Raw genomic sequence first — 26,848 nt, forward strand, 5'->3', positions numbered from 1 at the left:
CATCTTTAAAAAAAAAATAAACAGTGAAGTCCTCATTCATACTGTACCATGTCACAATTTTCCCACATTATAAAATGATTGCCACCTGTTCATTGATGTTACATAAGCCACGGTTGATAGTAAACGTGTTCTGATAAACAATGTATGCTGGTTATATAAAGCCTGGCAGGCAGATTGCCTGCAGATAGGGAGTTAATTACAGAAATGGCACATGCTTTGCAGAGTCACCTCTTTATTTAGCTCACGTCAGACTGAGCAAACGGTGCATAGCTGTGGTTTGGGCCAAGGCAGCCCCTCATCAGAGCACTCCTTGTTGAACTGTGGAAAGCCACCTAGGGCTAACTACCTACCTACAGGGGAACTACATGTTAAAACCAGGTAGGCCATCTGGTAAAAAGCAAATATTAAATTACATTTATAGCATGCAGTATTTTTCTTGACTATGAGAGCAGTAAATACAATTAGTTTTCATGACTGTTGATGTTATGCCACAGTGCAACCTTTTGGAACAAAGTTTGTCCATAACAACGGTATACTGTATAGTGCATTCGAAAAGTATTTAGACCACTTCACTTTTCCCACATTTTGTTACTTTACAGCGTTATTCTAAAATTGATTCAATTTTTCCTCAACAATCTACACACAATACCCCATAATGACAAAGTAAAAACAGGTTTTTAGAAAATTTAGCAAATGCATAAAAAATGATAACTGAAATATCACATTTATATAAGTATTCAGGCCCTTTACTCAGCACCTTTGGCAGTCTTGAGTCTTCTTGGGTATGAAGCCAACAAACTTAGCATACCTGTATTTGTGGAGTTTCTCCCATTAATCTCTGCAAATCCTCTTAAGCTCTGTCAGGTTGGATGGGGAGCATCGCTGTACAGATATTTTCAGGTCTCTAGAGATATTAGATCGGGCTCATGTCTGGGCTCTGGCTGGGCCACTCAAGGACATTCAGATACTTGTCCGAAGCCTCTCCTGCGTTGTCTTGATTGTGTGCTTAGGGGCATTGGCCTGTTGGAAGGTGAGGTCCTGAGTCCTCTGGAGCAGGTTTTCATCAAGGATCTCTCTGTACTTGGCTCTATTCATCTTTCCCTCGATCCTGACTAGTCTCCCAGTCCCTGCCAGTGAAAAACAGCCCCACAGCATGATGCTGCCACCACCATGCTTCACTGTAGGGATGGTGCCAGGTTTCTTCCAGACATGATGCTTGGCATTCAGGCCAAAGAGTTCAATATTGGTTTCATCAGACCAGAGAATCTTGTTTCTCATGGTCTGAGAGTCTTTAGATGCCTTTTGTCAAACTCCCAGTGGGCTGTCATGTGCCTTTTACTGAGGAATGGCTTCCGTCTGGCCACTCTACCATAAAGGCCTGATTGGTGGAGTGCTGCAGAGATGGTTGTTCTTCTGGAAGGTTCTATCAGAGTGACCATCGGGTTCTTGGTCACCTCCCTGACCAAGGCCCTTCTCCCTTGATTGCTCAGTTTGGCCGGGAGGCCAACTCTAGGAAGAGTCTTGGTTGCTCCAAACTTCTTCTGTTTAAGTATGATGGAGGTCACTGTGTCCTTGGGGACCTTCAATGCTGCAGAAATGTGTTGGTACCCATCCCCAGATCTGTGCTTCGGCACAATCCTGTACAGATAATTGCTTGGTTTTTGCTCTGACATGCATTGTCAACTGTGGGACCTTATCTAGACAGGGTGTGTGCCTTTCCAAATCATGTCCAATCAATTGAATTTACCACAGGTGGACTCCAATCAAGTTGTAGAAACTTCTCAAGGATGAACAATGCAAACAGGATGCATCTGATCTCAATTTAGAGTCTCATAGCAAAGGGTTTGAATACTTATGTAAATAAGGTATATATTTTTTGTTGTTGTTACTCCCCTTCCCCCTTTTCTTTCAATCTCCCCAACGGGAGTGGGACGTGAAGGTCGAGTCATGTGTCCCCCGAAACATGACCCGCCAAATCGTGCTTCTTAACACCTGCCCGCTAAACCCTGAAGCCAATTGCATCAATGTGTATTAGGAAACACCGTTAAACTGAAGACCGAGGTCAGCCTGTAGGCGCCTGGCCCACCACAAGGAGTCGCTAGAGAGCGATGAGCCAAGTGGGGTGTGCCCTTAGACTCTTTTTAATACAGTGGCAAAAAACAACAACTGTTTTTGCTTTGTCATTATCGGGTATGGTGTGTAGATTTGGTAACATTTAAAAAAAAATCAATGTTAGGTCTGTAACTTAATAAAATTTGGAACAAGTCAAGGGGTCTGAATACTTGCACTGCATTTATTTGCTGACTTGAAATAGAAATAGCCTCTCCTAAGAGTTTCAAGTTTTAAAGTGTATTTGTCACTTGCAATAGGAAAAGGCAGGTGTAAAACAGTACAGTTAAATGCTTACTTGTATGTAAGCTCTTTCCCAACAATGCAGTATTCAGTATGAAGGTGAGTGGAAATAATATAAAGGAATAATATACCGTATAAATATAAAGTAAGAAAACTCATGAGAAGTATGGAAAAACTACATAAAAAAAAACATGAGAATGCAAGTCATATACAGGTTCAGTGCTAGTACCGTAATGACAATGTGCAGGAGTACTAGAGTAATTGAGGTACATGTAAACAGCGGTAAAAAGGTGACTGATGGCAGGATAAATAATAATCAATATAGCAGCAGTGTAAGGGGTGATATGTGTGGCGATATGTGTGGCGTCTGTGAGCGTGTGTATGCGTCATGGAGTGCATGTCCGTGACTTATAGACAATGACACTGAAACAAAAGACTATTGGAGAAAGACTATTGTATCTTCAAGGTATAGCCAAGAACCCTGAAACAAGACTATTGTATCTTCAAGGTATAGCCAAGAACCCTGAAACAAAAGACTATTGTGTCTTCAAGGTATAGCCAAGAACCCTGAAACAAAAGACTATTGTATCTTCAAGGTATAGCCAAGAACCCTGAAACAAGACTATTGTATCTTCAAGGTATAGCCAAGAACCCTGAAACAAAATATAATATGTTGGGTAGAGTTGCGCATTCCGCAAGAGAGTTGTGCATTCCGCAAGAGATTTGTGCATTCCTCAAGAGAGTTGTGCATACCGCAAGAGAGTTGCGCATTCCGCAAGAGAGTTGCGCATTCCGCAAGAGAGTTGCGCATTCCGCAAGAGAGTTGTGCATTCCGCAAGAGAGTTGTGCATTCCGTTTGACAAAAACTTTGACATGAGGCGCTAAAGTCGAGTGTTTGTTGTGTACGCCAGTTACTAAAACAATGTAACTTGTTAGCTATGTTTCTACTGTGTATAAAGCCCCCCATTTAAACGAACATGCTCTAGCAATGTGAAATATATTTTTCGAATAGCGATCGAAGTGTTTGTTTGTTTCCTTGTTGAAGTGCTGGTGTGCATTACACATTTCTCAAATTAGTCTACTAGTCTTCTTTTTTTATTGGTTGACGGGAATAAGCAGCCATGGAACAAGTTATTGAAGTGTGTGTTTATGTAAAACTGTTGTTTACGCGTTTATGGTAGAAATGTGTTTTGGGGCTATCATGATGGAACATTCCTAGCAGGAGGGAGTTCCTGGAAGGAGTACTTAGGTGCTCAGTTGGCCTTTGCCTGGGGGAGAGCAGGCTGGGCAGGTAACAGGTTGGCTAGAGTAGATCCATACTTGAGTTTGGTTACAAGCAAAGAGTTGTTGCCAGAATAGTTTACACTGAGAATATCTTAGATTTATTCAAGTTTTTGTTAACCTCCTGTTTGTTATTTTCTGTACAAAGTTTATTGGCCAATTAGTCCTTCACCTGTTACTATTGTAAATAAAAGCCTCTAAGAGAGGGGAGCACCAGAACATCCTGTCTGTCTCCTCACTGTCTGATCTGGTTTCTGCTTCACATATGGTGGGATCCCATGTCATGGACAGTGAAGAACTGACCACAACGCTACCAAACTGGTGCGACAAGAAGGAGGCCAACTACCTGTGGGGGTGGCTACACAATCAACACTACTGGGACGACGCCACTCTTCTGGTAGAGTAACTACAAGGCTGTTTCCCTGACGACTGGCAAAGGTGGGCGAAGCTGTATCCAGCAAAGACCCTGGAAGAAGGGTTCTTCAGAGCCCAACGGTTTTTGCTGACGCTGTTGAAGTTTGACCTTCCAGTTGATGAGCCCTGCAGCTGTCATCTCCAGTGCATCACTACTGAAATTACTGCCTGCAGACTGACTACAACTGGGCCAGCTGGCCGAAGGCATGACCTTTCTACATGTGTGTTCCATCAGATGTGGGCTGAGACAGAGAGTCCATGATCCAGATGCAGGCCGAGCCCATCACAGAGCTACTGGAGACTGGGGCTGGAGCCCTGGGTGGTCCTGTTCCATCTGAGGGGATGCCGGCTACTGATATCGCTACTGCTGCCGTAGGTACAGAGGAGCTGCCCGTTGGTGAAGTGGCACTGGAGGAATCTGGCCTATCAGGATCGGAGCCTGAGTCACCAGAGCAGTTTTCCAAATCTGAGGTCACAATGTTTCCTGATGCATATCCTGTGTGTTGGACACCTCTCCAGTGTTTTCTGGCCCTGAGATATGGCCTACTACACCGCTGCCTGCTGAGAGCTGTGCTGCTGCAACACATCTGGCCGAACCTTCCATGCCCCATGCTACCCTTACCCCTGAGCCCATACAGCAGACTGGGTACATTGTCGTGTATCACCTGCCACTGTGAGTGGTGCTATTTCCCTATGAAGATGGCCAACCTTTTCCCCTGTTCTTGATGCTGGTTCCCCTAAGGTTGCTGGTCATTTAAAGGGGGTGGAACTGACTACTACTGTACTTACTGTACCTGCTTAAGACACTTGGTGATGTCCTTTCCCCGAATGACGCACCTTGTGAAGATGGAAGGTATGTCATGGAGCGCATGTCTGTGACACTGAAATAACAATGACACTGAAATGACAATGACACTGAAATAAATGATTGGTTGGTTGGAGAAAGACTCTTTGTTGTATCTCTTCAAGGTATAGCCAATAATCCTCAACATTCCTAGTGGAAGGGGGTTCCTGGAAAGAGTACTTAGGTGCTCAGTTGTGTGTATGTTTGTGTGTGTGCGCGCGGGAAAGGGAGGACAGCTGTTGTTTAGCTATTCAATCGTCTTATTGCTTGGGGAAAGAAGCTTTCTTGGACCCTGTTGGTCAGAGACCTGATGCTCCGGTACCGCCTGCCGGTGGCAGAGAGATCAGTCCATGGCTGGTGTGACTGATGTCTTTGGCAATGTTTTGTGCCTTCCTCAGTACCACCTGGTTTGAATGTCCTGAATGGCTGGAAGCTCACCCCCAGTGATGTGCTGGGCTGTCCGCACCACCCTTTGTAGGGCCTTGCGGTTGAGGGCGGTGCAGTTGCCATACCAGGCGGTGATGCAACCAGTCAAAATGCGCTCCGATGGTGCACCTGTAAAAGTTCTTCAGGATCTGAAGGGCCATGCCAAATCTCTTCAGCCCACCCCCTTTCCTGTAGTCCATGATCAGCTTCTTAGTCTTGCTGACGTTGAGGGAAGAGATTGTTGTGCTGGCACCACATTGCCAGGTCTCTGACGTCCTCTCTGTAGGCTGTCTCATCACCTTCGGGGGTCAGGCCCACCACTGTCGTGTCGTCAGCAAACTTGATGATGGCGTTGGAGTCGTGCGTGGCCATGCAGTCGTGGGTAAACGGCGTACAGGAGGGGGCTAAACACACACCCCTGACGGGGCCCGTCATGTTGAGGGTCAGCGTGGCGGAGGTGTTGTTGCCTTCCCTAACCACCTGGGGTCGGCCTGTCAAGAAGCCCAGGATCCAATTACAGAGGAAGGTGTTCAGTCCAAGGGGTCCCAATCTTAGGGACGAGTTTGGAGTGGACTATGGTATTGAACACTGAGCTGTAGGCAATGAACAGCATTCTCACATAGGTATTCATCTTGTCTAGGTGTGAGAGGGCTGTGTGGAGTGCAATTGAGTTTGTGTCATCCGTGGATCTGTCGAGGTGGTATGCACGTTTTAGTGGGTCCAAGGTGTCTGGAATGATGGGGTTGATGTGTGCCATGACCAGCCTTTCAAAGCACTTCATGATTACAGATGTGAGTGCGACAGTCATTGAGGCAGGTTACTTTAGAATGAATTTGCGAAGCTCCCTGAGTGTTAAGGAGCCACCATCAAGTTATGTACAGACAGCCTGTTTCAGACAAACACCCGTAGCCTGTGAATAATGTCTGGAGAGAACAGAGGTCGCACTCAGTAGAGTTGCATCATTCATGAACTCCTCAGCTGGGAAATGACACAGCATTTGACTGTTGTTGACAAGTGGTCTGTAAAACCTGGTATTTTCTGCTACCAATTTAGCCTACAGAGAAACGAGCAGGTAGTTACACTATTTATTATCCCAGTATTACACAGTTGTCTTGCTGTTTTACTGTACATGTTGTCTAATGTTAGAGCCCTCTATGTTCACTTTGCAAGTGGCAAATTGTATTTTATAGTAACAATATCCACCATTCAATATAAATTATACTTTCACACACTAATTTCTCAACATCCAAGCACACAGTAGTAGAAAGTGATGACATCTTATATTGTCATTACCGGTTATCAACCATCATAGGGCCATCATAGGATCAACCATCATAGGGCCATCATAGGATCAACCATCATAGGGCCATCATAGGATCAACCATCATAGGGCCATCATAGGATCAACCATCATAGGGCCATCATAGGATCAACCATCATAGGGCCATCATAGGATCAACCATCATAGGATCAACCATCATAGGATACCCTTTTCCATGTCCTTATTTTCCATTATGAAATACTGTTGTTCTGTGACAGAAATATATTTTGTGGCTATGAAACTATTGTGAAGGAATGAAAGTTTTCTCCACTTTTGAAAAGTCCAAAAACCCAATCTGCAATTTCGGCATGACTCATTCATTGGAGAATATTTTTGCACAGGCTTTAAAAACAACTTTATGTGCTCATTGTGTGTTACCAACAAACTGTGAATTTAATACCAATGTACACTAACTGATACAGACCAGTGGTCAGTTGTGTTAAACCAATGGGACTGACTGACTGGAGCACAGGGAGAGCTGAGAGAGAAAGATTACAGGTTATGCGGTCACATACTGTTCAGCGTTTTTTATTACAATGCGACTGACCAGAGCCACAGACCACAGAAAACATATTGATGCTTGTTGTACATTTATGAAGTATTTGATACCATAATTTCAAATGTCTATGAAAGGTAATTTAAATAATATGATGGTTCTGCAATTGTGCAGAAAAAGGCATGTTAAGGCCAGGCACCACACCCTATCACAATCAACTTTTTCCAGTTACGTGTAGACACAAATATAATACTTTTTTGTATTACAATATTTCTGAAATATTGTCTAAAACATGCAAATGTTGTGTTCTCATTAAATTTGCACATATTTTCATAAACCACAAAATCAAACATTTTCTGGATGAAGTCAGCCCAAATATTTTGGTTTCATTTTGTTAAGACACTCCAGGACCGGATTTACTTAGACCAGATTAAAGATAAATAATGTTTTCATCTTTCTGTCTGTAAAATATTAAAGACATGTACAGGTAACTGCCAAAATAAATTAAACATCAACATAAAATGTCTTAATAGGGCGTTGGGCCACTACGAGCCAGAACAGCTTCAATGCACCTTGATTCTACAAATGTCTGGAACATTCAAGTGAATCATGGCATAATGGGTGGACTGGCAGCCATTGCGAGTGTAGCCATAAGAGCAAAGAATGAAGTAAAAGCAGGAAGTCCAACCATCAGTCTGTGCTGTGATTTGTTGATTCAATTCAAATGACATTTAAAAAGTGAATTCCATTCCATGAGCCAGTTAGCATCATCTGAATTAACATTATACATTACCATGGAAATGACTACATCACAAATGCCAGGGTTAAGAGGTTCCAAGCCCGTTCTATTCATTCTCATTTCTATGTGGAAAACGCTGTCTCAAGAGCTGCTCCAGAATCGCCCATAAGTGTGCAAGTGGGTTGAGATCAGAGTGGTATACATTACAAAGTAAGCTAGATCTACTCAGGCATTTTTAAAGCTATCCAGCTTCAGTTAGCTTCACATTCCAGCTCAGGCTTCATCCGTACTATGACTGTGGATATTGCTCATCTGCATGCCGCTAACTCTAGCAGGCTTGTAACTATGCATGGCTAGTCAAATGCGTGACTATTCATTGAGCCAATGCTTAAACATCAATCCATGGGCGTGTCAGTGCCACATTTACATTTCTGCCGAAATCAACACGAAAGAAAAGTTATCTTGGCAATTCAGCAGGCTCTGCTGTGAAATGGGCTATTACAAGTGCCATTTTTATGTTATTACGTGCTTATCAATGCACAGGCACCTTTTCCCCCATCTATCGATAAAATAATTTTATAAAGTCCTACAAAAGTTTTACTGTGCATGAACTTTCAAATGCATCCTGTCGTTACTAAATGTGTAATGTGATGTGTATTTTAATATTACAACTTTTAAAACATTTGATTAATGAAATATTATCAGTCATCTTCCTCAAATTAAGGGGATGATGATGCAATATTTGCAACAGGGAGGGAAGCTGATTTCGTTGGTTCTCAACTCGTGGCTCAGTCACTTCATTTAGGGTAAGTATGGACCTGGGCTAAGCTAAGGACCCTGGGACTAAACACCTCTTTCTGCAACTGGATCCTGGTAGCCAACAACACATCTGCCACACTGATCCTCAACATGGGGTCCCACAGGGGTGCGTGCTTAGTCTCCTCCTGTACTCCCTGTTCACCCACGACTGCATGGCCAAGCGCGCCTCCAACACCATCATTAAGTTTGCTGACGACACAACGGTGGTAGGCCTTATCACCGACAATGATGAGACAGCCTATAGGGAGGTCAGAGACCTGGCAGTGTGGTGCCAGGACAACAACCTCTCCCTCAACGTGAGCAAGACAAAGGAGATGATCGTGGACAGGAAAAGGAGGGCCGAACATGCCCCCATTCACATCGACGTGGCTGTAGTGAAGTGGGTCAAGAGTTTCTAGTTCCTTTTGTGTCCACATCACCAACAAACTATCAAACACACCAAGAAAGTTGTGAAGAGGGCACAACTTTCTTGACAAAAGACTTTCCCCCTCAGGAGACTGAAAAGATTTGGCATGGGTCCCCAGATCCTCAAAATGTTCTACAGCTGCACTATTGAGAGCATCCTGACCGGTTGCATCAACTGCTCGGCATCCAACCGTAAGGCGCTACAGAGGGTAGTGCGTACAGCCCTGTACATCACTGGGGCAAAGCTTCCTGCCATCCAGGACCTATATACTAGGCGGTGTCAGAGGAAGGCCCAAAAAATGACTCCAGTCACCCAAGTCATAGACTGTTCTCTCTGCTACCACACAAGCGGTACCAAGTCTATGTCCGAAAGGCTCCTCAACAAGCCATAAGACTGCTGAACAATTAATCCAATGGCAACCTGGACTATTTGCTGCTACTCACTGTTTATTATCTATGCATAGTCACTTTACCCCAACCTACATGAACAAATTACCTCGACTAACCTGTACCCCGCACATTGACTCAGTACCGGTACACCCTGTATATAGCCTCATTAATGTTATTTTATTGTTACTTAATTTTTTTACTCTAGTATATTCATAAATATTGTCTTAACTTTAGTTTCTTAAAAATGCATTGTTGGTTAAGGGCTTGTAAGTAAGCATTTCACGGTGAGGTCTACCTACACCTGTTTTTTTAATTTGACCTTTATTTAACCAGGCAAGTCAGTTAAGAACAAATTCTTATTTTCAATGATGGCCTAGGAACAGTGGGTTAAATGCCTGTTCAGGGGCAGAACGACAGATTTGTACCTTGTCAGCTAGGGCGTTTGAACTTGCAACCTTCCGGTTACTAGTCCAACGCTCTAACCACTAGGCTACCCTGCCGCCCCTGTTGTATTCGGCCATGGCATATGGTTTTACAGTGTTTTCATGCTCATCAAACCATTCAGGGACCAACGTGCCCTGTGGATGGGGGCATTGTCATCCTATGGGGAATAGCCATGGTAGCCAAAATAAGGAAACTAAGCATAAGGACCCACACCTGTGTGGAAGCATCTGCTTTCCATATACTTTGTATCCCTCATTTACTCGTTTCCAATATTTTGGCAGATACTTGTACATAAAAAGCGTTTTTGGAAAATTTGTAATGTAGTCTATAATAAATATGTGACAAATCAACAATTCCCTCTGAGTAATTCCGGAGAATATATCTAAGGATAACCACACACACTTTGGTGAATTTAGATGCTTCTGAAGCTGAGAAAAATGAGTTGGACAGTGACATCTGTCCAGTCTGACATTCGGGAAATGGCAGTTAAAAGACAAGTACACTGAATTTTGCAAATGGCTATTTTGACCCAACGACCATCTCTTCAAAGTAAGTTACTAGATACAGTATAGTCCAGATTGTAATATTCTCTATGAAATGAGCTTTAAAATGTGTGATTCAATGTAGTGAAATTATGGATGCATGTACATTTTAAAGTGATTCAAATTCATAAAATGTTTATGACGGTAGGATAAACAAAATAAAGAATACATTTACATTAGTTTTTGTTTCATTTTTATGTTCAAGCCCCTTAACCATGTGTGAGGGCACTACAGTTGTAACGTACAGAAGGCATGTGAATGGGGACATTGCAATGTTTTAAATAAAGCTACCTTCTCTTTAAATAGACATTTGTGATTATACAAAACACACCCGACATGTAACATTCATGATACACGGACTTGACAGATACTGTGTACTTTAAGGTTTTGTTTTTGCATTTAAGATTGCTGCTGAACATTAAGAAGTGACAAACATTCGTAACACTTTATCAGGCACTTTGCTATGATACCGTTTCCCGTCCTGTCATATGTGATAAGACGCCTAACACCTTGAACCAGATTTGAGAACAGTTTCAATGTTTTGCCCTTACCCCATCTCACATTACTGACGACATGCCAACGGTAACTTAACTCTGGTTTAAGAAGTGCCTCCCTTAAAAGTTTAATTTGCAGATATTTAACTTAACACTGTGACAGTAAGCTGCTCATAGAAAAATCACAAAATAATACTGATTGCCTTCAAATATGTTCGATCCTTGATACATTCACAGGTCCATTCCATTCACACCCTAGTTGCAATTTCAATGGGTGCAGTAGTTTCAAGCTACGCATTGGTGGCGATGTATGAAGATGATTCTACTTCGATCTACAACAGAATGTTCCTGTAGTTACCAGTCAAGTAAGGTTTTTTGAGTTATGTCTATAATGAAAGGGATGTTGCCAAGCCCCACTCTGCATTCTACATCCAGAAATACTGTAAACAAGTTAAAATTCATTTTCATACACCAACATACAATGCACCCATTATCGATCAATAACCGTTCCCTAATTTCAGAAAAAGTTCAATTTTAGTGTGTTGATTTTTCCATTGTCTCACATTCACAAGTGACATGCGGGGTGTGTGAAATAGGACCTGGATGAGTTTGCAGTGTGTCCCATCAACCCATACTTTCTGAGGTTTGAAATGACCCACACCTCCTGATGAACTGTAAGCTGAGTGAGTGAGTGAGAGAGTGTGCGTGCAGTCAGTCAGTCACACTGCCATCCCCACGCCCAGCAGAGTAACTCCCTCCAGTGGTGAAGGCAGAGGAGAGGCAGGGCAGGGAGATGATACAGACCCCTGATCTGGGAAGGCACAGCACAGAGAGGCCTGTAAGCAGACCGATGACCTTCATCCCTTTCAGAGTCCCAGCCCCTCCATGAGTGAGACGGAGCGGAAGACCAAAGCCAGGAAGCCGGTCCCCAGCAGGTCTCCCAGGGCTGTCAGGTAGGGGATGGAAAAGTTGTCTGGGTCCAGACTCCTCCTCCACATCAGACGGACTATCAGGTCAGCCACATAGAGGAGGATACCCACCTGGAGGAACATCCCATACAGACAGACAATCCATCAAAAAGCAGATCTGAATGAGAAATCCATAAGTCCTTATACTTCAATAACTGTATAATGAAAAGTCCTTACAAGTCTGTATGAGACTTTACCAAACTCCATCAGTGTACCAGTGACTGAGGGGTAGCAGGCGAGGGGATAGGGCGTACCTGGAGAAGGGCAGCACACAGGTAGCAGACGGTGAAAGTGACAGTGAGGGCAGTGTGGCCGCCTTGGAGCAGAGAGATGGTATAGAGGAACACCAGGTGGCCCGGAACCACCAATAGGAACAACACCCTCGCTGACTTGGAGTTCACACCTGGAGAGACAAAGGCAACTAATGAATACTGTAGGTAGTTTTCTTATCTTGTTTAGTTACTGTGGCAGCACTGTCTGAAATGTAAATCTGTACAAATACTATGACAAAGAGAGGATAAATATAACAGGAATGGCAAGAGAGGGGTTCCAAATAGTAAAGTTCATATTTGCTAAATCACAAACAGAGAGGATGTAACTGGCATATATTCTCCTTATTTTCTTTTTGTTACAGACATATCTATATGCAATCTATGACCCTCTATAGAAAGACAGAGTGGAGGAGCCTTTCCTGAGGTGAAGAAGGTAGTAAAGGGGCTGGGCCAGTGCTGTCTCATCTTATAGGGCAAGACTCCAGGCATGCTCCAGAAGTGAAGGTAGGTTGAGATCCGACTGGCCTGGATGGCCACCAAGTTTCCTCCGACACCTGAGGGGAAGCACCGAGCATGGAAAGAATATCAACCACACAAGTCTCCTATTATACAGTCACCTGCTTTTCCATTGAAATATGACTCTCTATATGTAAAACACATGTTGCCCACCACATGCTTTTGACATAAAAAATTCCCGAGTATATCCTCATGATTTATTTAATTTCTTATTTGATTCATCAATTCCACATTGACAGATCCTTGCTTGTAGAGGTCTGCAAGGGACTGATGTCTTCATCCTGCAGCTTTTCATACCGCACCTGCCCGCTCCCGCTGGCTTTCTGTCGGACTCTCTTCTGCTCCCTGGTCTTGAACCCAACCGCAGTCCTGAAATGTTATTTCAGGCAGCTCGCTTGACAGCCATGGTTCCAGCAAGTGTGCGCCCTATACTATAGGTAATATCAAAACGCTCTAAAATAACCTAAGAAATAGGTTAGGTTAAATGACCAGAGATTTTCACGTAGCCCGTTATATTAGGCGATCGGTATGACTGGGCTATATCGGCCAATATGCTAGACTAGACGTAGTTTGAAGAGAGCAGAGTTGGAGAAAGAGAGCGGACACTTGCACATTCTCTTCAGCTACGTTTAGCATAGGCCTAATAGCCTACCTTTCAGGAGAGGGACACATTCCAGACGGACACAAATACGGGTGATCAATATTTATTTCTAGGCGATGTAGTAAACTATTCTGATTAGGCTATAGTTTACTACATTGCCTAGAAATAAATATTGATTGTGTCCGTCTGAAATTCGCCCCTCTCCTGAAAGGTAGGCTAAACGTAGCTGAAGAGAAAGTGCAAGTGTCCGCTCTCTCTCTCCAACTCTGCTCTCTTCAAACTACGTTATTTAGGAAGTTAATTTCCCGGGAAAGATATCTACCCGTGCTTCTGCATAGGATATAGCCTCATAATCTATTTAATTGAGACCACAAGCACGCCTGATATTGCACGCCCAACTAAGAGAGGTATCGCTACTGCACTTGAAGCTGCAAGATTAATGAGACCGGACACTTGCACTTTCTCACGAGCTATGTTTTGCATATAGGATATAGCCTACCTTTTAAGAGCAGTTCATTTGTAGACCGACTCGTTGGTTGAGGGCCCTCCACTTCTTTCCATTATCAATATTTATCTACCAACACTGTAAACTATGTAGCCTAATCATATTTAAGTTAATTTACAATACATCACCAAAAGTATGTGGACACCCCTTGAAATGAGTGGATTCGGCTATTTCAGCCACATCCGTTGTTGACAGGTGTATAAAATCGGGCATTGGCAGTAGAATGGCCTTACTGAAGATGTCAGTGACTTAAAGGATGCCACCTTTCCAACAAGTCAGTTGTCAAATTCCTGCTCTGCTAGAGCTGCCCCGGTCAACTGTAAGTGCTGTTATTTTGAAGTGGAAATGTCAGGGAGCAATAAGTGGTAGGCCACACAAGCTCACAGAACGGGACTGCAGAGTACCCAAGCGCGTAGAAATCGTCTGTCCTCGGTTGGAACACTCACTACAGAGTTCCAAACTGCCTCTGGAAGCAACATCAGCACAAGAACTGTTCGTCGGGAGCTTCATGAAATGAGTTTCCATGGCCGAGCAGCTGCACAAAAGCCTAAGATCACCGTGTGCAATGCCAAGCGTCGGCTGGAGTGGTGTAAAGCTCGCCGCCATTGGACTCTAGAGCAGTGGAAACGCGTTCTCTAGATAGACAAATCTTGGTTTCGCAGATGCCAGGATAACACTACCTGCCCCAATGCATAGTGCCAACTGTAAAGTTTGGTGGAGGAGTAATAATGGTCCGGGGCTGTTTTTCATGGTTCGGGCTAGGCCCCTTAGTTCCAGTGAAGAGAAATCTTAACGTACAACATACATTCTGTGCTTCCAACTTTGTGGCAACAGTTTGGGAAAGGCCCTTCCTTGCCTCAGTCAATGTCCCTGTGTACAGGTCCATACAGAAATGGTTTGTCGAGATCAGTGTGGAAGAACTCGACTGGCCTGCACAGAGGCCTTACCTCAACCTATGGGATGAATTGGAATGCCGACTGCAAGCCAGGCCTAATCGCCCAACATCAGTGCTGCGACCTCACTAATGCTCGTGGCTGAATGGAAGCAAGTCCCCGCAGCAATGATCGAACATCTAGTGGAAAGCCTTCCCAGAAGAGTGGAGGCTGTTATAGCAGCAAAGGTGGACCAACTTCATATTAATGCCCATGATTTTGAGATGTTCGACAAGCAGGTGTCCACGTACTTTGGTCATGCAGTGTAACTGCCACACTTTTCTCCGCCCATGCATAGGCAGTCTTCTCTATTTTATTGAGACCACACATATTGTAGCAATCTTTGATATATGATCCATGTTACAATTTCCACCAAGAGGTTTAACCCTATTGGTGCAATGTGTAGGATGTTTGCCTTTCATGCCAGAGACTGGGGTTTGCTTCCTGCCCCCTTAAGTTTGCTACACTGGTGTCAGAAGTGGGATAGTGGCTGTGAGGCCATCAGAACGCACGGGTGAAGTGTGAAGGGTCTTGAAAGAACACATAAGTGCTTGTAATATGCCTACAATAGGTAGGCACATGCATACGATGCAGAAAGACGACGGGTTGCAAATAATCTGCGGGACAAAAACCCTTTTCATCCCAAAGTTGTCTGTCTGGATCCAAAGGTGCAGCCCTCTTCCTGCTTGAGGTCTTGCCACTGTTGCCACCAAGTGGAGAAACAAATTGCTATTGATACATTTGTCTTACTTATTTTGATGTAAAAAATATTACCTTTATTTAACCAGGCAAGTCAATTAAGGACAAATAATTCATTACAATGACGGCCTGGCAATCCTGTGTGGACAGGGGCTACTGTTAACAGCACAAATGCAACAGCAAACAAACAGTAGTTGTGTGTTTGTGTGCGTACAGGCATGTGTGTGGTGTGTGACGTGATTCTATGGTAACATCTACCAAAATACTGTTTTTGTCATATACTAATCAAACACCAATACAGATCTGTATCTCAGACTTGACGAGACTTGAGGGGACATTGGTCAAACACAAAGTGCCGGGTAATAGTCATAGTACCAGAGGTCCAAAGGCTATCCAATGCTCAGCGTCAGGCAGCCAATATCAGCCTGGGACACTGCCATTTGTGGGTAAGAACATCTGACCATGTGCTCTTAAACACTCTCATTTGAAAGGATTTCCCAGCATGTGTCATTTATAGACAGTTAACTGACTGAGCCAGGCACATGAATGTCCCATGGTCATTAATAACTCAACTCTCCCCTTTCCATCCTTGTATAATGTGTTCAGAGACCACTTTCTAGTTTCATTTAACCAAGATGAGTCCACTCACCATTTATGACGGGTGTAAAGACGGCCATCCCCTCAAAGTTAGGGTCGCTAACAGTCTTGTCCAATATGAGTCCCCCAAAACTGAAAAAGGTCACAATGAAAAACATCAGTCAAACATCTACTGATCAGATACATGTTTTTAATAATATATAATACAAAGAATAATAATATATGCCATTTATCAGACACTTTTATCCAAAGCGACATACAGTCATGCGTTTTACATATGGGGGGCCCCGGGATTCGAACCCACTATCTTGGCATTGCAAGCTCTATCAACGGAGTCTTACAGGACCATATGATAAGGTTATGATAAGAATGATAAGGTGTCATGTGTGTCTTACCTGCTGATAGACATGGCTACGAGGACAGGCTGCCAGCCAGAGACGAGGACCTCCTTGATTTGAGGGCTCTTCCGGGCCACCACCACCCACAGAGGGATCAGAGCCAGGAAGAACACACACAACAGGGGAGACAGGTACCAGACGTCTACACAACAGAGAAAACACGTTAGAATAGTGTCCACAATGCACTGTTTACCACTCTCCCACACAAATAGAACACAATTCATCTGACATAAGAACACCTCCAAAATTGTTATAAATGTTCTGATATTTAAACATTAAAGCCATTTTACTTTGACATGTTTAAATTGGGCTTTGTAAAAGTAGCTAACTGTATAGTTCGTGCAGACCACAGGCAAGAGATGAGTGGGAACTTACACTGAACAAAGGAATTAATGCAACAAGGTACAATTTAAACGATTTTACTGAGTTATAGTTCATATAAGGAAATCAGTGAATTAAAAATAAATTCACTAGACCCCAATTTATGGATTTCACATGACTGTGAATACAGATATGCATCTGTTGGTCAGATACTTTTTAGAAAAAAGTAGGGTCGTGGATCAGAAAACCAGTCCGTATCTGGTGTGACCTCCATTCGCCTCATGCAGCACCACACATCTCCTTTGAATAGAGTTGATCAGCCTGTTGATTGTGGCCTGTGGAATGTTGTCCCACTCTTCTTCAATGGCTGTGCAAAGTTGCTTATTGGCTGTAACTGGAACATGCAGTCGTACACATCGATTCAGAGCATCCCAAACATGCTCAATGGGTGACATGACTGGTGACTATGCAGGCCATGGAAGAACTGGGACATTTTCAGCTTCCAGGAATTGTGTACAGATCCTTGCGACATTATAATGCTGAAACATGAGATGAAGGCAGTGGATGAATGGCACGACAATGGGCCTCAGTACCTCATCACGTTATCTCTGTGCACTCAAATTGCCATCGTAGCTTATGTCTGCCCATACCATAACCCCACCATGGGGCACTCTGTTCCCAACGTTGTCATCAGCAAATCGCTCGCCCACGCCACGCCCTACATGCCGTCTGTCATCTGCCCAGTACAGCTGAAACCGGGATTCATATGTGAAGAGCACACTTCTCCAGCGTGCCAGTGACCATCGAAGGTGAGCATTTGCCCACTGAAGTCATTTACAATGCCGAACTGCAATCAGGTCAAGACCCTGGTGAGTACGACGAGCACGCAGATGAGCTTCCCTGAGACAGTTTCTGACAGTTTGTGCAGAAATTCTTTGGTTGTGCAAACCCACCCTCATCAGCTGTTTGGGTGGCTGGTCTCATGATCCTGCAGGTGCAGCAGCCAGATGTGGAGGTCCTGGGCTGGCGTGGTTACACGTGGTCTGCGGTTTCGAGGCAGGTTGGACGTACTGCCAAATTCTCTAAAACTACGTTGAAGGCGGCTTTTGGTAGAGAACTTAACATTCAATTCTCTGGCCTTCGTCCTCTGTTCTGGCTCCATTATCGGTGGCTTCTAACTTGGTTTCAGATCTTCAGAACCCCCCCCACATAAGAGCGTGAGGGTGTCTGAGACCCCATCAGGCCCCTCCATCAGCCACTATGGATTCTACAGTTGGCTATGGTCCATCGGGCCTCTCTGCCCATCAATCCTTGGGGGGTCTGCGAGGCCACTCGAGATGAAAGAGCAGTCGCACCTCCTCAGCCTTTGCACCAGCTGTGGTCCTTGGTACCCGGGGCAAAACATATTGGTCCCCGGAGGGAAGAAAACCCTGTGCTAACGAGTACTGGACATTACAAGACAACTTCCTACCGTTCTACAACAGATGTCGGGGGCTGACACTGTCGTAGTCCATGTGCGGGTCAAACGACGTTATGAGGGCTAGCTCGGAACTGCTGAAAATTGATTTTAAAGAACTGATCCTAGCTCGGAAAGCAGACAATTATTTCAGGCCCAGTACCATCGTTGGGCCGCAGCTGTGAGCGATTCAGCAGGCTACTGGCATTACATATCTGGCTAAAATATTACTGTAGCTCTGTTGGCATAACTTTTATCGATAACTTTGACACCTTCTGGAAACAAAAGATGCTCTACAGGAATGACGTGGTCCATCCAAATCATCTTGTCCACGCATTTCAAGGCTGCGTTGAGACAATTACTTATCAATGACACAAGCCCTGCTCAGATAATCCCTACCATTGTGTCGCTGAGTTGTCATAGTGCTGCAGTAAATGTAAATTGTCCCAGGAGTGTTGAAAGTCATAATGTAAGTAACCTAATTTACAGTGTATCCTGAAAATATTCAGACCCCTTCCCCTTTTCCACATTATTACGTTACAGCCTTATTCTAAAATGGATTAAAGAAATAAAAATTCTCAAACAACACACAATACCCCGATAATGACAAAGCAAAAGACAGGTTTTCAGAAAGTTTGGTAAGATTATTAAAAATTTAAAATAGAAATATCTTATTTAGATAAGAATTCAGACCCTTTGCTATGAGACTCAAAATTTAGCTCAGCTGATTGGACATGATTTGGAAAGGTCCCACAGTTGACAGTGCATGTCAGAGCAAAGCAAAACCATGAGGTTGAAGGAATTGTCCGTAGAGCTCAGAGACAGGATTGTGTCGACGCACAGATCTGGGGAACGGTACCAAAAATGTCTGCAGCATTCAAGGTCCCCAAGAACACAGTGGCCTCCATCATTCTTAAAATGGAAGAAGTTTGGAGTCAGCAACTCTTCCTAGAGCTAGCTGCCCGGCCAAACTGAGTAATCGGGGGAGAAGGGCCTTGGTCAGGGAGGTGGCCAAGAACCCGATGAAGATGTGAGACCCTGTGAAGATGGGAGACCCTTCCAGAAGGACAACGATCTCTGCAGCACTCCACCAATCAGGCCTATGGTAGAGTGGCCAGACGGAAGCCACTCCTCAGTAAAAGCGTGGCCAGACGGAAGCCACTCCTCAGTAAAAGCGTGGCCAGACGGAAGCCACTCCTCAGTAAAAGCGTGACCAGACGGAAGCCACTCCTCAGTAAAAGGCACATGACAGCCCACTGGGAGTTTGCCAAAAGGCACCTAAAGGTCTCTGACCATGTGAAACAAGATTCTCTGGTCTGATGAAACGAAGATTGAACTCTTTGGCCTGAATGCCAAGCGTCATGTCTGGAGGAAACCTGGCACCATCCCTACGGTGAAGCATGGTGGTGGCAGAATCATGCTGTTGGGATGTTTTTCAGCAGCAGGGACTGGGAGACTAGTCAGGATCGAGGGAAAGATGATCGGAGCAAAGTACAGAGAGATCCTTGATGAAAATCTGCTCCAGAGCACTCAGGACGTCAGACTGGGACGAAGATTCACCTTCCAATAGGACCATAAGCACACTGCCAAAACAATGCAGGTGTGGCTTCGGGACAAGTCTCTGAATGTCCTTGAGTGGCCCAGCCAGAGTCTGGACTTGAACCCAATCGAAAATCTCTGGAGAGATCTGAAAATAGCTGTGCATCATTGCTCCCCATCAAACCTGACAGAGCTTGAGAGGATCTGCAGAGAAGAATGTGAGAAATTTCCAAATACAGGTGTGCCAAGTTTCTAGCATCATACCCAAGAAGACTCGAGGCTGTAATCACTGCCAAAGGTGCTTCAACAAAGTACTGAGAAAAGGGGTCTAAATACTTATGTAAATGTGATATTTCAGTTAATTATAAAATGCACAACAATTGACAAAAAACTGTTTTTGCTTTGTCATTATGGGGTGTAGATTGATGAGGGGGGAAAAAACATTTAAAATGTAGGAAGTTGCTATAGACCACCAACTGCTAAAAGTCAGAATCTGGATAATATGTGTGAAATGCTTGATAATGTGTGTGATGTCAACAGATATATATAACAGTATATTTTCTGGGTGACCTAAATATTGACTGGCTTTCATCAAGCTGCCCACTCAAGAAAAAGCTTCAAACTGTAACCAGTACCTGCAACCTGGTTCAGGTTATCAATCAAGCTAACAGGGTATTTACAAACAGCACAGGAATGAAATCCACATGTATTGATCACATAGTTACTAATGCTACAGAACTCTCCTGTAAAGCAGTAGCCACATCCATTGGATAGAGTTATCACAATTATGGTAGCCATGGAAATCCAAAGTTCCAAATTCTGGACCTAATATTGTGTATAAGAGTTCCTACAATTAGGTTTTGTAGTGATTCCTAAATTGATGATGTAAAGAATATTTGCTGGTCTGTGGTGTGTAATGAGGAGCTTTCAGACCCTTCACATGACACATTTATGAAATTGCTTACTCCAGTTACTAAATGGCATGCACCCATTAAGAAAATAACTATACAAACTGTTAAATCCCCATGGATTAATGAGGAATTTAAAAATGTTATGGTTGAGAGGGATGAGGCAAAAGGAGTGGCAAATAAGTCTGGCTGCATAACCGATTGGCAAATGTACTGCAAAACTATACTATGAAACAAAGATATATAAAGGATTATAGTAAAAAGCTTTGGAGCACCTTAATTAAATAAAATGTTGGGCAAAAAGGCAAACTCATTCACTGAATCAGATGGCTCATTCATCACAAAACCCTCTGATACTGCCAACAACTTCAAAACATTTTTCATTGGCAAGATTAGCAAATTTAGGCATGCAGCAACAAACGCCGAACCTACGCATCCAAGTATCCATCCAAAATTGACCAAATTATGAAAGACAAGCACTGTAATTTGAAATTCCATAAAGTAAGTGTGGAAGAGGTGAAAAAAATATTGTTGTCAACCAACAATGACAAGCCACTTGGGTCTGACAACTTGGATCGAAAATTACTGAGGATGATATTTCCACTCCTATTTGCCATCTCCTCAATCTAAGTTTACAAAAAAGTGTGTGCCCTCAGGCCTGGAGGAAACAAAAGTAATTCCGCTACCCAAGAATAGTAAAGCACCCTTTACTGGCTCAAATAGCCAACCAATCAGCCTGTTACCAACCCATAGTAAACTGTTAGTTTAGTAAACAGATACAATGCTATTTCACTGTAAACAAACAAAGTATAGACTTTCAGCACTCTTGTAGGGGAGGACATTCAACAAGCACAGCACTTGACAAATGACTGATGATTGGGTGAGAGAAATTGATGATAAAAATATTGTGGGAGTTGTTTTGTTAGAGTTCAGTGCGGCTTTTGACGTTATTGATCATAGTCTGCTGGTGGAAAAACATGTGTTATGGCTTTACACCCCTCGCTATAATGTGGATAAAGAGTTACCTGTCTTAAAGAACACCCTCAGTGTTCTGTTATGGTAGCCTCTCCAACATAACTGCGGTAAAATCAGGCATTCCACAGGGAAGCTGTCTAGGCCCCTTACTTTTTTCAATATTTACTAATGCCCCGCCACTGGGTCTGAGTAAAGCCTGTGTGTCTATGTATGCGGATGACTCAACACTATACACGTCAGCTACTACAGTGAGTGAAATCACTGCAACACTTCACAAAGAGTAACAGTCAGTTTCAGAATGGGTGGCAAGAAATCAGCTAGTCCTAGCATTGTATCTGGGACAAATTATTCACTAAACCCTAAACCTCAACTAAATATTGTAATGAATAATGTGGAAATTGAGCAAATTGAGGAGACTAAACTGCTTTGAGTAACGTTGGATTGTAAACTGTTATGGTCAAAACATATTGATGCAACAGTAGCTAAAAATAGGAGAGGTCTGTCCATAATAAAGTGCTGCTCTGCCTTCTTAACAACAATATCAACAAGGCAAGTTCTACAGGCCCTAGTTTTGTCACACCTGTATTTACTGCCCAGTCTTGTTGTCAGGTGCCACAAAGAGGGACTTGGGAAAATTACAACTGGCCCAAAACACTGCAGCACGGCTGATCCTTTAATGTACACGTAGAGCTAACATGAATAATATGCATGTCAATCTCTCATGGCTCAAAGTAGAGGAGAGAGTGACTTCATCACTACTTGTTTTTGTAAGAAGTATTGACATGTTGAATGCACCGAGCTGTCTGTTTAAACTACTAGCACACAGCTCGGACACCCATGCATAACGCCACAAGACATGCCACCAGAGGTCTCTTCACAGTCCCCAAGTCCAGAACAGGCGCATAGTACTACATAGAGCCATGGATACATGGAAATCTATTCTACATCAAGTAACTCAAGCAAGCGGTAAAATCTGATTTAAATAACAGATAAATGGAACAGCGAGGACTATGAAGAGTCACACACAGGTACAAACACACGCATACAAAAACACACATAACATGCACAATATACACACATGTACATCTGGATTGTGAGTTATAGTATTAACTTGTGGCCGGAGGGCACACACTTAATGTATTGTGAAATCTGTTGTAAAAATGTATTTTAATGTTTAAAAATGGTAATATAATGTATATTACTGCCTTCATTTTTGCTGGACTCCAGGAAGAGTAGCTGCTGCCTTGGCAGATCCATAATAAATACAAATACAATTACAAACTGCTCTGGTGGACATTCCCGCACTCAGCATGCCAATTGCACGCTCCCTCAAAACGTGAGACATCTGTGGCATTGTGTTGTGTGACAAAACTGTCCTTCTATTGTCCCCAGCACAAGGTGCACCTGTGTAATGATCATGCTGTGTAATCAGCTTCTTGATATGCCACACCTGTCAGGGGGATGGATTATCTAGGCAGAGGAGAAATGCTCACTAACAGGGATATAAACAAATATGCATAACATTTCAGATAAATAATATTTTTGAGCATATGAAAAAATGTCTGGGATCTTTTATTTTAGCTTATGAAACATGGAACCAACACTTAACATGTTACATTTATATGTTTGTTCAGTGTAACTTCTGACCTCTGCCGGTTCTGAATAATACTACCACAATGTGGAGGTCTTAATTTGCTTAAATAGTTATTTACCCAGATACATGCACTCTACTGACTCTATTAATTGTTTAATTACTGCCATCTTTTTTTAGTGTATTGTTTTTGTCATTTTTACCCCCATTTTGTGATTACAATCTTCTTTCATCGCTGCAACTACCCAACGGCTCAGGAGAGGCGAAGGTCGAGACATGCGCCCTCCGAAACATGACCCGCCAAACCGAGCTTCTTAACACCCACTCGCTTAACCCTGAAGCCAGCTGCACCAGTGTCGGCGGAAACACCGTTCAACTGATGACCTTAGTCAGCCTGCAGGCACCCGCCCCACCACAAGTAGTCACTAGAGTGTGACGAGCCAAGTAAAGCCCCCCCGGCCAAACCGTCCCCTAACCCTGGACGACGCTGGGCCAATTGTACCTGGGATCGATCCCCAGGCTGTAGTGACGCTGCAACACTGCGATGCAGTACCTTAGACCGCTGCACCACTCGGGAGGCCCTAATTACTGATTTCTAATTAAAAGTTGAATTAAACCCATCATCCATTATTATAAAGCCATACCTCGGTACTGGTAGAGTATAGTACTGACTCCAGCCAGCAGAGACAGTGTGATTAGATCTCCCAGACTGGCAGCGATGGGTGTGGCCACATTGTCTGGGTTGATGCCCACTTTCCTGGCGCCAATGATCACCCCAATCATTACTAGACCTATGGAGGGAGGGAGAGAGAGGGATGGAGGGAAGGAAGGAGAGAGGGAAGGGAGGTAGAGCGAGGGATGGAGAAGTGAGAGAGGGGGTGACTGTGAGCACAACCGTTAACAGATACTACGGTCAAGACATTTGGAATCTCCATCAAATAAAGACACACTGAGGGTGAACGCACCTAGAGACAGTGCTGCCACGAATGCAGTGATGATGCTGCTGGCACAGAGCACAGCAGCTTGGTCCAGCTCCACCCCACCTCTAGACATGGCCCCCAGTAATATGGCTGCCACGGCAGCCAGGAAGCCCACCACCGTGGCCTGAACCTGTGGAGAGAATAAATCTTCATATCCCCTGGGTCCATCCATCACATCTAATGTACCTTATGGGCTTAGGCTACCTTCATTATTATGCCTTGGATAATGTGTGACCAAGCGCTATCTTGACCTCTTCCTAACCTTGGACGAGTCTAACACAGCTGTTTTTATGGTGATCCTGTTGATCCTCGAGGTCAAGTTAGGCACTGTAACTGTAGCCCAAGGTTGTCTTTCAGATTTGGATATTAAAGGCCAAGTAGTGCCGTGGAAGACTTATGTTCATCTTCCTGTCTGCCTGTCTCCCAATAAATCAATTGGAGATTACCTGAATGAGAGCCAGGTTGCTGCACACCATCGTCCACTGATGCTTGGGGTCATCCATCTGTCCAGTGTTAGCCTAAACAAGAGAGCTCATCATTAGTACAGCATACACCAACATCAAACTTTGGCTTTTCAACAAGAGCGTTGCATTTGATTATGTGTGGGGAAATGTGTGTTTATTTACACTTTGACACTAGCCCCTAGGAGTTAGCAAGAGAGCATAGAGAGACCAGGTCACTTTGCCGTCCTACTTGGGCTAATACTACGTACTATATACAATAGTATGCGGTCCTATGTAGCTCAGTAGCGGGTAGAGCATGGTGCTTTGAACGCCAGGAAAGTGGGTTCGTACATAAAATGTATGCAAGTATGACTATTAGGATTAAAGCATATTCTAAATGGTATACAGTATATTGTTATATTTATATTAGGATGCTGAAGATGTTGACCTCATCCCGTCAGTAGAGGATGCCTGTTTATTCTTTAAAAGTGCCTTCCTCACCATCTTAAATAAGCATGCTCCATTCCAAAAACAATTACAACCAGGAATACATTTACATTACATTTAAGTCATTTAGCAGACGCTCTTATCCAGAGCGACTTACAAATTGGTGCATTCACCTTATGACATCCAGATAGATAGATATAGCCCTTGGTTCACTCTAGACCTGTTTGCCCTTGACCAGCACAAAAACATCCTGTGGCGTTCTGCATTAGCATCGAATAGCCCCTGTGATATGCAACTTTTCAGGGAAGTTAGGAATGGTAAGGCCAGCTTTTTCAAACAGAAATGTGCATCCTGTAGTACAAACTCAAAAAAGTTCTGGGACACTGTAAAGTCCATGGAGAATAAGAGCACCCCCTCCCAGCTGCCATCTGCACTGAGGCTAGGAAACACTGTCAATACCGATAAATCATCTATAATTGAGAATTTCAATAAGCATTTCTCTACGGCTGGCCATGCTTTCCACCTGGCTACCCCTATCCCGGTCAACTGCCCGGCACCCTCCACAGCAACCCGCCCAAGCCCCCACCATTTCTCCTTCACCCAAATCCAGATAGCTGATGTTCTGAAAGAGCTGCAAAATCTGGACCCCTACAAATCAGCCGGGCTAGACAATCTGGACCCTCTCTTTCTAAAATGATCTGCCAAAATTGTTGCAACCCCTATTACTAGCCTGTTCAACATCTCTTTTGTATCGTCTGAGATTCCCAAATATTTTGGGAAACTGATGCGGTCATCCCCCTCTTCAAAGGGGAGACACTCTAGACCCAAACTGCTACAGACCTATATCTATCCTACCCTGCCTTTCTAAGGTCTTCGAAAGCCAAACTAACAAAGAGATTACCGACCATTTCGAATCCCACTGTACCTTCTCTACTATGCAATCTGGTTTCAGAGCTGGTCATGGGTGCACCTCAGCCACGCTCAAGGTCCTAAACGATATCATAACTGCCATCGATAAGAGTCATTACTGTTCCGCCGTGTTCATCGACCTGGCCAAGGCTTTCGACTCTGTCAATCACCACATTCTTATCGGCAGACTAAACAGCCTTGGTTTCTCAAATGACCGCCTCACCTGGTTCACCATCTACTTCTCTGACAGAGTTCAGTGTGTCAAATCGGAGGGCCTGTTGTCCGGACCTCTGGCAGTCTCTATGGGGGTGCCACAGGGTTCAATTCTCGGGCCGACTCTCTCTCTCTCTGTATACATCAATGATGTCGCTCTTGCTGCTGGTGATTCTCTGATCCACCTCTACGCAGGTGACACCATTCTGTATACATCTGGCCCTTCTTTGGACATTGTGTTAACTAACCTCCAGACTAGCTTCAATACCATTACAACTCTCCTTCCGTGGCCTCCAACTGCTCTTAAATGCAAGTAAAACCAAATGCATGCTCTTCAACTGATCGCTGCCCACACCTGCCCGCCCGCCCAGCATCACTACTCTGGACGGTTCTGACTTAGAATATGTGGACAACTACAAATACCTAGGTGTCTCGTTAGACTGTAAACTCTCCTTCCTGACTCACATTAAGCATCTCCAATCCAAAATTAAATCTAGAAATGTCTTCCTATTTCACAACAAAGCATCCTTCACTCATGCTGCCAAACATACCCTCGTAAAACTGACCATCCTACCAATCCTCGACTTTGGTGATGCCATCTATAAAATAGC

At 43.8% G+C, this 26,848-nt stretch overlaps 1 protein-coding gene across 6 annotated transcripts in view; it reads right to left on the reverse strand.

Moving 5' to 3' along the window:
- Positions 1-13: 13 nt before the first annotated feature.
- Positions 14-26,848, reverse strand: part of LOC118360168 (solute carrier family 41 member 1) — a 36,402-nt gene continuing 9,567 nt past the window's right edge. For all 6 annotated transcript variants that reach the window (XM_052482529.1, XM_052482532.1, XM_052482530.1 and 3 more), the window contains 8 exons: positions 24,672-24,743; positions 24,211-24,355; positions 23,890-24,036; positions 16,453-16,597; positions 16,110-16,189; positions 12,626-12,761; positions 12,190-12,337; positions 14-12,007 (listed from right to left, as the gene is read on the reverse strand). In XM_052482529.1, the coding sequence (XP_052338489.1) occupies positions 11,834-12,007; positions 12,190-12,337; positions 12,626-12,761; positions 16,110-16,189; positions 16,453-16,597; positions 23,890-24,036; positions 24,211-24,355; positions 24,672-24,743 (1,047 nt within the window). In that variant the 3' untranslated portion in view covers positions 14-11,833. The remainder of the gene's footprint in view (positions 12,008-12,189; positions 12,338-12,625; positions 12,762-16,109; positions 16,190-16,452; positions 16,598-23,889; positions 24,037-24,210; positions 24,356-24,671; positions 24,744-26,848) is intronic.

Source organism: Oncorhynchus keta, chromosome 27, assembly GCF_023373465.1.
Source record: "Oncorhynchus keta strain PuntledgeMale-10-30-2019 chromosome 27, Oket_V2, whole genome shotgun sequence".
Taxonomy (NCBI): Eukaryota; Metazoa; Chordata; class Actinopteri; order Salmoniformes; family Salmonidae; genus Oncorhynchus; species Oncorhynchus keta.